Genomic DNA, 12192 nt, shown 5'->3' with positions numbered 1-12192 from the left:
CTTATCTCTGTACCCCACACATACAATTATCTGAAGGTCCCTCAGTAGAGCAGTAAATTTAAAACACAGATTCAACCACAAAGACCACGGAGGTTTTCCAATGCCTCGCAAAGAAGGACAAAAAATAAAAAATAGACATAGGATATTCCTTTGAGCATGGTGAAGTTATTAATTACACTTTGGATAACTAACCCAGTTGCCAGAGAGGAAGGAAACCACCCAGGGATTTAACCATGAGTTCAGTGGTGACTTTAGCTACTCCACAATTTTAACCTAAATGACAGAGTGAAAAGAAGGAAGCATGCATCCTGTTTGCAACAAGGCACTAAAGTAATACTTCAATAAATGTGGCAAAGCAATTCACTTTTTGTTCTGAATACAAAGTGTTATGTTTCCGGCAAATCTAATACAACACATTACTAAGTACCACATTACTGGGGATTTTTTCAGGATAAAAAATAAAACAGAATGGAGCTAAGCACAGGCAAAATCCTAGAGGAAAACGTGGTTCAGTCTGCTTTCCACCAGCCACTGGGAGATGAGTTAAGCTTTCAGCAGGACAATAACCCGAAACAAGGCCAAATCTACACAGGAGTTGCTTACCAAGAAGACACTGAATATTCCTGAGTGGCCAAGTTACAGTTTTGATTTAAATATGCTTGGAAATCTATGGCAAGACCTGAAAATGGTTGTCTAGCAATGATCAACCATCAATTTGACAGAGCTAAGAATTTTGAAAATAATTAAAACTTTGAAAATGTTGCACAATCCAGGTATGGAAAGCTCTAAAGACTCACAGCTGTAATCTTTGCCAAAAGGGGCTTCTACAAAGTATTGACTCAGGGGTGTGAATACTTAGGTCAATTAGATTTCTGTATTTGATTTTCAATAGATTTGCAAAAGTTTCAAAAAACCTGTTTTCACTTTGTCATTATGGGGTATTGTGTGTAGATCAGTGAGAGAAAAAAAGTAATGTAATCCATTTTGAATTCAGGCTGTAACAACAAAATGTGGAGTAAGTCAATGGGTATGAATGCTTTCTGAACACTGTATGTGATTGTATACAAGGTTTGAAATGATTATGTTTGGGTCAAATATTACATCTGTTTGGGCTTCTTGCGGTCATTTTGCAATCTAAAATGTATTTGTAATTATATTCCGGGCCCCCGACCATCCGCTCAAGAAAAGAAAAAGCAAAGCGAAAGCATGAAACTTGCAGAAGCCCAGGTAATGGTCCAGAGTCTTGCACCTAGTGTCCATATTTCTGAAACTCCCACTCCCTGTTGTCTAGGGGGCACACCTGCCTGGTCTTCAACCAACGGGAGATACAGTGGAAATGGAATGCATGATTGCAGACTCCCCAGGCTACGGTGGACTCCTCTGACGTGGCAGAGGCCTGGTACTCTATGCATAGATACATCGTGTGATTGCTACAGATGGCACAGTTGTCCACCACAATGTCCCGGGCCCAAAGTGCCACTTCATTCCACTTCTTCACTTCAAAACGTTTCTTGCTTGCTCTACTATTCATGGTGCTTGGGGTATCAACATCCATTACTGCCGCCATTCTATCCATGCTGGCTTTCATGGGCTACCTGAAACATGAAATATATACAGGCGGTCGCCAATTTATTGATGGGAAATTTGCCTAAATGGGTAATGGAACCCTTCAACCACTACAATTTTGTTCAACACCGTAGTTTTTTGTTGTTGGTGTGACGTCATTACATCAAGCTGTTTCCATCGACACGAGTCAAATTTTGAATGAAAACGCACCCAAGCAGGCAATTGTCACATTTATTTTCTATATGTTGACAAAATAATAAAATCACTGGACAAGTGAATGGAAACATAGCTAGTGATAATTTCAATGGACATCAAGCAATATGCATTGTTGATTTTATGACTGCGGATCTAGGATTGGACTTTTAGATAATAAAGAATACAATTACATGGACAGGAGGGGACCTGAGCCTAGATCAGCACTCCTACTCTTTATGAATACAGGGTCTGGCTCCCTCGTGTGCTTAGGGTCAGAAAATTTCAGTCAGAGATATTTTGCATATTTTAAGAAGATGATTGATATACCTTTTAAAACTTACAAATGCTCGACTACAGGAAATCCTGCTTGGTCACAGAGATTGTTGCTAGTGCTAGTCTACATAATTTAAGTATATCTAATCTGCTCAAACCAACACTTCCTGGCAAGTGTGATGATGCTGATGGACTGTTTCCTGTTTTTACATTCTGCCCTACCTTGCACATCCCAAGGAATGTTTCCTTTTCCCTTCTGTCTTATTGTTCTGCAGCACTGACATCACAATAGAGTAGGTATTTCTGACCTTCTATATTGTTATCCTAGTACCACTGACCAGGTTCAACAGTTTTTCCAAATACTAGACAATATGCTCGACCAGACAAACAGGCACACACACACATTTTATCACATCGCTGTGTAAAACTACACCAGCAGATGTCGTCTGAGGGATGTTACTTTTACACACATTCAAACCACTGACCAATGCAATATTATATGCTGTTAATATAGGTGATATTGATTGTTTGGGCTATTATTGTCATACATGTATGATAGTGGGGGCTATATGCTTCATTTATTCATGTCCTGACATGATTATGTTATCTGTTTTGACAGTTGTCCCTACTAATTCTCTATAGCAACAAAGCCACCCTTCCTCTGTTGCGATGACACATTGACCTAAACAAGGATTACCACATCCCCTCTCATCGCGTTCTGATTTTGGACATCACTTTTTTTCAGTTGAAAATTACTTTCGGAAGTTATGCGCCGCCAGCGCCGCCGCTGTCCTTATCCTTATTTGAGCTCCGGGCAAAGACAAACAGATAGCCTAACCATGTCGGATCACGAGTTCTAATGGAGACGTTAATACGTCCTGGAGACATCAAAAAGTCTCTCATTCTTTGGTCGTGTTCGTCTTTTCTGAGGATATCTAACTGCGTTCGGAGGTATCCCCCGTCGAAAAGGAATTTGATCATCGTGGGTGCATGTTGTGTGTACCTGTTTTTCGTAGTTTCCCAGGTTGGACATTCGTTGCTGCACCAGGATAGACGATTGGGCAGACACGGGTACAAGAAGAGTTTGGTACTATACACTCTGAGGTTCGATGATGATAGCCCGTCGGAAACAGCCGACTCACCAACCGGTGCTAACGACGACTCTTTATTACCCTCAGTGGTTCCAACGCGGTCCAATGTGGTGTACATAACACTAAAGTCAAGGCGCATTAAACCATCTATTATGAGGGGAACAGTGAGACCGAAACTAAGGAGAAAAGCGAGGAGAACCAAACCCAATGAGGGATTTACGCAAAATAAAATTGGCACATTGAAGAGGGAGGAATGGAGACAAAAGCGCACTAACCGAATCGACATAACTTGGAAACAAATGAACACCATAAATCATGCAACACGAGATGTAAGCTCGAATTTAAAGATGCAAACAGAACCTCACGTCAGTTCTATCCGAATATACAGTGAGAGGGCACCGCCGTGGTTCAGCAAAGAGGACATTAGTGCCATGCGCTTTCTTGCTGATGGTAAAGTTTCGCGTATTCATGAAGTGTCCAATAAGGAATTTATCCCCCTCTTGCTGTTTGAAAGCACATCATATTTGTCCTTGATCCATTCTGACAAACATAACGATTTCAAGGACCATAAAGTGTGTATAGGACAATGTGGAATTATCAAAAGTCCAGTGGACACGAGCGAGGTTTTCGCTTTCCATTTGGATAGGGTCTTGGGACTGAACCGGAGCGTTGCCGCTGTCAGCAGGAAGTTTCCGTTTGTACAAGGTAGGCCCATTGTCCACCGACTAGGGTTGAAAAGCTACCGGAATTTTTCCAATGTTACCGTCACCTTCAGTCATTTTGGTTATTAACAGAATCTATGGTAATTTTTACTTGAATAACAAAAAGTATGAATGTATTATATGTGTCCTTATTGTCCATGGATTTGTTGTAGATAGACCATATGGTTCAAGAGAAAATAGTTGAATTATTGAAAAAAGCATCTAATGAACAATGGCATAATTTCCGATTAACTGTGCAACTCTTTCAACTATTGACTGTGTTCACAACTGCCACTAGTTTGAAGTCAAAACATGACGACAAATACATATTGATTTAGTAAAATAAATAAGTATAAAAGGAAATCTCATGCTTAAAACCTTCATATTAAACACCAATTGAATTCACAAAGTTTATGGTTTATATTTAGGATAATGTTTTACGGATTTGTGATTCTATTTTTTTTTTAAATCATTTATTTATTTCATATTTTACATGTGATAAGGCTAATGAGAGGGCCAGAGATTATAGACACCTGTAATAATCTGAAGTACTCAAAAGGGCCACTAGATGTTTTGTGATAGAATATTTTACATTCTGTCCCTGCAGCAGTGAAGCATCGCTTACCCCTGTTTAAAGATTTTGTAAATGAGCTAAAGGTGACCTGGGATTCCGCTCATTCAGCCAGGCAGGTGCTGCCATGAATGTAGACAGTAGGGAGAAAGTGTGGCTCGATTGCACACTGCCATGGATGGAAAGCTAGCAAGTTATTTATCTCCAGAGCCTAATAAGGGGGCTAATCCGAGCCTGGAGTTTCTGAATAAACAGTGCGGATTTTTCGGTGGATCAGCAGAACAAAGTGCACCAGGCTGAGGGTGTGGTGGCTCAGTTGTTGAATGTGGTCATGATACTGCAGATGCATCATACTGATTTGTTGCAGGAGCTAAATAATATCGTGGAGGTGGGGAAGCCGGTTTCAGAGCTTCTCTACGAAATCTGCATTGCGGCTAATTTTGTGCTGCGTCTGTCCTGGCTGTATGGAAAAGTATGGGGGCAACGGTGGTGGCTCAGCGCCACCTCTGCTTGACGTTGTCCCAGATTCCTGATTGCCCCAGGCCAGGGGTGGCTTCGAGGTTGGTTTCTGACCATCTTGGTTCTTCTGGGCAGTGGTGGCTGTCTTGGCACAGTCACCGCATTGGGTTTAAGGATAGCTGGGTGAAAGCAGACTATTCTGCGGCGCAGGGGAAGAAGCAGCCCTCGTGACCCTAGCTGGATGCTGGGGTAGGGGGCATGTTCTTGGGGCCCTGCTCCCCAAGTGTTTACTGTGGCAATACTGCTCCCAATGGGGGCAAGTTACTGTTTGCCGAAATTCCCGGTGTGGGGCAGGTATTAGAACAGCGGTACCACATTGCTTCTACCCAAAGTTTCTCTGTGTTCAGGGGTATAGAGAGTGTGGGCATAATTAACACAGTTCCCACATTCAGACTCACGGTTGTCAAGGTTGGTGGATATGGAAACAAGCGTGACAGAAAAAACAAATTATCCCAGTCTTCAGGGTGGCATTCTGCCCCTTCAGAAGATAATATGGGGAGACGGTCAGCATGCTCCATCAAGTGGCAGGTATGTGCAGTTTCACCATGGGTGATGAGGGGGTACGGTCTGCAATTTGCTGTGCGTCCTCTTCCTTTTGGTGGCGTCAATACGTCAATGGTCCTCGAGGTGCTAGTGCTTGTCTTGAGAGAGGAGATTTACTCTTTCCTTCAAAAGCAGGCTATTTGGGTGGCCCCCGTGTCAGAAGTACACAGGGGCCACCCGTGTACTAGTGCTTCTTAGTTCCCAAGAGGGATGGAAAGTTGCATCCCATCCTGGACTTGCATGTTTTAAACAAGCACCTCAAGGTTCGCAAGTTCAAAATGGTCAGACTTCGCCGGCTAATGCAGTCAGTGCGTCACAGCGATTGGTTCAGGTCCATGGATCTGAAGGAATGCGTATTTTCATGTAGCTATACATCCTCCCCACAGGAAGTGTTGGAGGTTTCATTTAGATGGTGTGACCTATGAGTTTCTGGTGCTGCCTTCGGGCTCTCCCCATTACCCACACCTTTTCTATGGTGGTGGAAGCGGCTTTGGCACTTGTGCGGTGCAGTGGATCAGAGTATTGGCCTATCTGGACAATTGGCTGGTCATACCGGAGTCGAGGGAACCGGTGGAGCTCCACACTGCCACGCTGATTTCCCATATTCAGTCGCTGGAGTTCATAGTGGATCACAAGAAAAGTTGTTTTGCTCAAGCTCTGCGCATTCAGTTTCTGGGTCTAGTTCTGGACTCGGCTCTGAATCATATGTTTTTGTTCCAACAGAGGAGGGTCGCATTCAGAGTCTGTCTGGGATGGTTTCATTTGGAGCACGCCATGGCTTTTTGTTTGTGCCTGTGGTTATTTGGGTTTCTATAGCTACACCGAAAGAGGGATTTGGTCAGCAGTGCAAAGTGCAATGCATATCAATTACCTAGTGCTACTGACTGTCGCTGAGGCGTTTCCTTCCGATGTTGGAGGGCCAGCATGTGTTGGTAAGGCCCGAAAACAGAACAGCAGTAGTGGGGGGGGGGGGGGGGTCCTGTCCTATCTCTACAGAGTGGAGCCTGCACCCCTCGGTGTTGCCCAGATATGGGACCGGTTCAGCAGGGCTTATGTAGGTCTTTACGAATTGTGAGTAAACATGCATTGTCGTCTGCCTTGGGGTGTGGCAGCGTGTAAAGTGTGCATTATCAGGGTTACCACAGTTTCTTGTGGATTTCAGCCTTGTGCTACCGTGACATCGTACAGTTTCCAGGTTCCTGCCGTGGTTCATAGACTCTATGCAGCATACATGTGCCAAGTCACAACAGGTGTTCTGTTGTTTTAGACTTGCGGTTCCTTGTCTGAGTTCTGACATTTCAGGCTCGCAAGGTAAGTATTGTTCTTGGAACAGTGGGGTCTATGGATATGGGCTGCAGTGTCAGTGTGCATAGCCAAGTTGCAGCAGGTTATGGTTCCCTATGTAGGGCTCTGACAGTTCAGGCCTCATGAGGCTCTGACAGTTCAGGCTTCTCAGGTAAGTATTAAGGAAAAAGGTGGCTTCTGTATCCCATTTTTGGATCTGGTGGAACCTGTGTGCTTGGGTAACCGTGGGCCTCCTAGTTTGGTACTCTCTGACCCGGCTTGGGGCGTGATTGCATGTCCCCATAGTATGTTATACCGAGTGAGTGACCGATTGAAAGGTAACGTACAGTTATGAAAATAACTACTGTTCCCTGAAGGAGGGAACAAGGTATAATATATTTTGGCCTCGCGCCATCAGGGCTTGTTGAAGAGCAGTACTGAATTGAGGAAATTAATGTGGCCCCAGGAAGGCGGAGCTTCTGAGGGCGGGCTCACCATCCATTGGCCCTTTTGGCGTGATTTCAGTTTTCTTCAGGTGAATATGATTGGTGATTGACTTCCCATATTATGTTATACCTCATTCCCTCCTTCATGGAACAGTAGTTTTATTCATCACTGTACGTTTTATTTGTCACATGCACCAGTACAGTGAAATGCTTAACTTGCAAGCCCTACCCAAGAATGCAGTATTCAATATTAAAATATAATAGTTTTATTTGTATTTAGTTTTACGACTAGACTAATTTACTCGTGAATGTTAAGGTGACATTTTAATAGCGTGTAGGCTACGTCACGTCTATCTCTTCCCAAATCAGCATTCCAGGAATGTTGTAGCCAATGTAATATTATAAGGCCAAGCATATTTGTGAGCAGAAGTATCAGCCCTGGAGCTATGAAGCCTGCGAGTGCTAGCTCCTTTAGCCAGCAGAGCATGCAGCTGTCTGAGTCCTCATAAGTCTGTGGGAGAGATTGAGAAACAGAGGTATAAATGCATAACGCCGTGGGCCAACACAGACATTGCACATACGGCCCATGTTCGAAGCCCGGTAGGTCACACTAACATTACCTCTGGATCCCCCTCATCCCACAGATGGCCAGCCTTGCCCCGTGGTGCTGTGGGATGGTTTTCCCTCTCCAGGGGACAATGCAGAGGGCCAGTCCACTGTGAGGATGACATGGGGGGAGTACCAGAGCTCCCTCAAACAGAGGTGCTGGAACAGGAACGTCACGCCCAAGCCTAACTCTGGCTGCTCCAGCATTCACCATTATGAGTGGAGCAAACTAGCCCTGTTTGATTTCCTGTTGCAGGTACTGTACGATCACACGTGTTTGGTCTTTCAAATGAACTACAGTGTTAAATGTCTTCAGAAGGAAGCTTGTCAAACTAGGACACTGTTGGATTGAGATAATTGGCAATGGCATCACTCTTTTGAGGTAATAGCTTAGGTAAATAATGTTTGTCTCTTCAGATATACAGCCGATTGGACCGGAACTGCTGTGGGTTCAGGCCTCGTCAGGAGGACGTGTGTGTGGAGCAGGGCCACCACCTGGAATGTGGGGACATGGACAGTTTGACGCTGGCCAACATCATCCACAGGGGTCACGACCCCAGGCACTTGGTCTTCACTGAAAACAAGGGCTTTTTCGACCGCGACGAGGACAACTTGGACTACAGACTACTGGAGGGAATCAAGGAGTGAGTCCACGTCAAAATACAGTACCAGTCAAAAGTCTGGACACACCTACTCATTCAAGTGTTTTTCTTTATTTGTACTATTTTCTACATTGTAGAATAATAGTGAAGACATCAAAACTATGACATAACAGATATAGAATCATGTAGTAACCAAAGAAAAGTGTTAAACAAATCAAAATATTTAGATTCTTCAAAGTAGCCACCATTGTGTCTTTATGACAGCTTTACACACTCCTGCCATTCTCTCAACCAGCTTCAGCTGGACTGCTTTTCCAACAGTCTTGAAGGATTTCCCACATACGCTGAGCACTTGTTGGTTGCATTTTCTTCACTCTGTGGTCCAACTCATCATAAACCATCTAAATTGGGTTGAGGTCAGGTGATTGTGGAAGCCAGGTCATCTGTTACATTACTCCATTACTCTCCTTCTTGGTCAAATATCCCTTACACAGCCTAATGGTGTGTCAGGACAATGTCCTTTTGAAAAACAAATGTTAGTCTCACTACGCGCAAACCAGATGGGATGGCATATCGCTGCAGAATGCTGTGGTAGCCATGCTGGTTATGTGTGCCTAGAATTCTAAATGAATCACTGACAGTGTCACCAGAAAAGCACCATCACACCACCTCCTCCATGATTCACAGTGGGAACCACATATGCAGAGATCATCCGTTCACCTACACAGTGGTTTGAACCAAAAATCTCAAATTTGGACTCATCAGACCAAAGGACAGATTTCCAATCATGTCCATTGCTCGTGTTTCTTGGCCTAAGCAAGTCTTCTTATTATTGGTGTCCTTTTAATAGTGACTTCTTTGCAGCAGTTCTCCCGAGTGGCACAGGGCTCTCAGGCACTGCATCAGAGGCATCACCACAGTCTCTGATTCGATTCCAGACTGTGTCACATCCGGCCATGATTGGGAGTCCCATAGAGTGGCGCACAATTGGCCTGGGTAGGCCATCATTGTAAATACAAATGAGTTCTTTACTGACTTGCCTAGTTAAATAAGGTTCATGTAGTCTCTACTGAACAGTTTATGTTGATGTGTCTGTTACTTGAATTCTGTGAAGCATTTATTAGGGCTGCAATTTCTGAGGCTGGTAACTAATGAACGTATCCTCTGCAGCAGAGGTAACACTGGGTCTTCCTTTCCTGTGGCGGTCCTCAAGAGAGCCAGTTACATCGTAGTGGTTGATGGTTTTTGCGACTGCACTTGAAGAAATGTTCAAAGTTCTTAATTTTCTTCATGTCTTAAAGTAATGATGGACTGTCATTTCTCTTTGCTTATTTGAGCTGTTCTTGGCATAATATGGACTTGTTATTTTACCAAATGGGGCTATCTTCTGTATACCACCCATACCTTGTCACAACACAACTGATTGGCTCAAAAGCATTAAGAAGGAAAGAAATTCCACAAATGTTATTTTAACAAGGCACACCTGTTAATTGAAATGCATTCCAGGTGACTACCTCATGAAGCTGGTTGAGAGAATGCCAATATTGTGCAAAGATGTCATCAAGGCAAAAGGGTGGCTATTTGAATAATCTCAAATTTGTTAAACACTTTTTTGGTTATTACATGATTTCATGTGTTATTTTATAGTTTTGATGTCTTCGCTATTATTCTACAATGTAGAAAATAGTTTTAAAAAATAAAGAAAAACCCTTGAATGAGTAGGTGTGTCCAAACTTTTGACTGGTACTGTATATAGACAGCATAGTGAATTGATAATTAGTCGGACAATACAGTTATTGTTCTGAATAGTACTATGGTACTATATAGTACAAAAACAAACAAAAGTATTTGCAAGCAATATTACTGTACAGTGTGCAGAATTGTTTTATTCTCAGCTTTCAATCAGCAACTATCTACAATGTACCCCCTGCATACAATTTGTGGTTGAGTCAGCTCTTAGTCTAGAGATTCCTCCCTGTTGACTTCACACTGTGGGAAAATACTAACACACATTCTAACACGTAATCGCCAAGTACATGCCTTTGTTAGGAAGTCTATTATACCCACCCATAGGCTTGGTGACACACCCAGGGACAGTCCCTGTGTTTCATCTTCATTTTGTGATGAATAAATCAGTGGAACAAACCACTGGGAGGACCAAGTGCGGGGACTTTGTTCTGGCACTGACAGTGGTCACCTCTCCTCTTACATGGCTTGTAGTGATCTTCTTCAAAGCAGAGGCTTTCAACTGGATTTCACATTAGTTAAAGATTAGAAGGCTCCGGTCTGGATAATGTACTCTAGGCATGGGCAGAATTAGATTATATTACCTTGAATTACATTATGCCATTGTAGAATTGATGAATATTGGGAGTACATATTTTTTTATTAAGGAATACATTCTTTCTATGCATTTGTATATAAATGTACAGTATGTGCATATGGATCAAACAGTTGTGGTCATAGTTTGTTAAACAGTTACTGACTATCCAAATAAAGTGCTACCATCTAACCAAATAGTGTTGCCAACTAGCCAAGTAAATTAAATTACCAACTTCTTCTCCACCCAGGCTTCCAGAACAGGCAGTGGCCGTGTTGATGAGCCAGAAGCTGAGGGAGAAGCTCCTCCAGTCACTGTTCCTGGATCAGCTGTACTGGGAGAGCCAGGGAGGACGGCAGGGCATCGAGAAGCTCATCGACGTCATTGAGAGACGGGCCCAGGTTCTCCTAACATACATCAATTCCCACGGCATCAAAGTGGTGCCCATGAATGTATGACATCACAGGGTTTGGAAAAGGAGAGAAGATGGAGAGTAGATATAGACAGGGAATTTGATCTTCCACAAAGACCAAGCCATTTGTCATTTTTTTAAGTTCCCTTTCCGAAAGCCAAAAAAACAACTTCCATTCCTCGAATCAAAATATTTGCCAGTGAAAGAACTACCAGGGTCTCGAGGGTTTCAACCCAACAGGACATACTGTATTGGCTAATTTGGTATCAAGCCAGATTCTCACAGCTCTGAATTGTCAAGCTGAAACATTACTCTTAGTATTCATTATACAAAATGGCTACAGTTCTGTATTCAATAACCCAACAGTCTTACTGTAGTCTTTTGCTTTGTTATTATAATATTTAATGTTACTCATCTACAGTATAACTGTAATACAGTAAACAATTATTTGTAGCATTTCTTTGGGCTTTATTCATGTACCATAGTGCTCCTCCGACTTCACCTTACAGTAGCCTACAACTCTGGTTTAACATCTGTCTAACTTGCCACAAGAAAAATTAGTTAGAAATTGTTTTGATATTATACAAAATGTTTCATTTGTACCGCTTAAGATGTTAGTCCTCCAACATTACCAATTGTATTGTTTATATTTATTTTAATAATATTTCAAATGTTGATAAAAAAAATACATGAAAATAAATGTACTTTTACTTGAAACACATACTTTGACCCAGAAACAAATTAGCATAATAACATATACAGTAGGCTGCCCCCTCTCTGGTCTTTCAACCATGACATCATCAGCCTTAAGTGTCAGACAAGTCAAGGACAGAAATAGTTGGTGCCTATGAAACATGAGCCAAAGCACTGTGTCTGTTTTGCAAGGCTGGTATAAACAGGGTCTTGCGATTGAGCCTATATAGACAATGAAGCTTTGTGGGGTCATTTTCCATGTCAGTGCCGGGAGTAAGAGCGGTTGTTGTTTTAACTCCTTTGAACCCTCATTAATACAGCCCTCATTAACACAGCCCTCAGTGTGTTTTTCATGGAGGGCCCCACTCTT

The 12192-nt window shown here is 42.7% G+C and overlaps 2 protein-coding genes across 2 annotated transcripts; one reads left to right on the top strand and one right to left on the bottom strand.

Moving 5' to 3' along the window:
• Positions 1 to 1189: 1189 nt before the first annotated feature.
• On the bottom strand, positions 1190 to 1582 carry LOC109864917 (RING-box protein 1-like). Its single transcript, XM_020452996.2, has one exon. The coding sequence runs from the start codon at positions 1574 to 1576 to the stop codon at positions 1250 to 1252; it is 327 nt and encodes a 108-aa protein (XP_020308585.1). The 5' UTR covers positions 1577 to 1582; the 3' UTR covers positions 1190 to 1249.
• A 1150-nt stretch (positions 1583 to 2732) lies between these two features.
• Positions 2733 to 11900, top strand: gask1b (golgi associated kinase 1B). Its single transcript, XM_020452851.2, has 4 exons — positions 2733 to 3830; positions 7834 to 8051; positions 8213 to 8439; positions 10968 to 11900. The coding sequence occupies exons 1-4, from the start codon at positions 2894 to 2896 to the stop codon at positions 11173 to 11175; spliced, it is 1590 nt and encodes a 529-aa protein (XP_020308440.1). The 5' UTR covers positions 2733 to 2893; the 3' UTR covers positions 11176 to 11900.
• Positions 11901 to 12192: the final 292 nt, after the last annotated feature.

Source organism: Oncorhynchus kisutch, linkage group LG19 (assembly GCF_002021735.2).
Source record: "Oncorhynchus kisutch isolate 150728-3 linkage group LG19, Okis_V2, whole genome shotgun sequence".
Lineage (NCBI taxonomy): Eukaryota > Metazoa > Chordata > Actinopteri > Salmoniformes > Salmonidae > Oncorhynchus > Oncorhynchus kisutch.
Note: the sequence above shows the minus strand (reverse complement) of the source record. Positions and strands in the feature narration are given on the sequence as shown.

Coding starts and splice junctions, on each gene's coding strand:
- gask1b (XM_020452851.2), top strand. CDS start 2,894: ATGGAGACGTTAATACGTCCTGGAGACATCAAAAAGTCTCTCATTCTT. Junction 8,052..8,212: donor TGTTTGATTTCCTGTTGCAG/GTACTGTACGAT, acceptor TTGTCTCTTCAG/ATATACAGCCGATTGGACCG. Junction 8,440..10,967: donor CTACTGGAGGGAATCAAGGA/GTGAGTCCACGT, acceptor TTCTCCACCCAG/GCTTCCAGAACAGGCAGTGG.
- LOC109864917 (XM_020452996.2), bottom strand. CDS start 1,576: ATGGATAGAATGGCGGCAGTAATGGATGTTGATACCCCAAGCACCATG.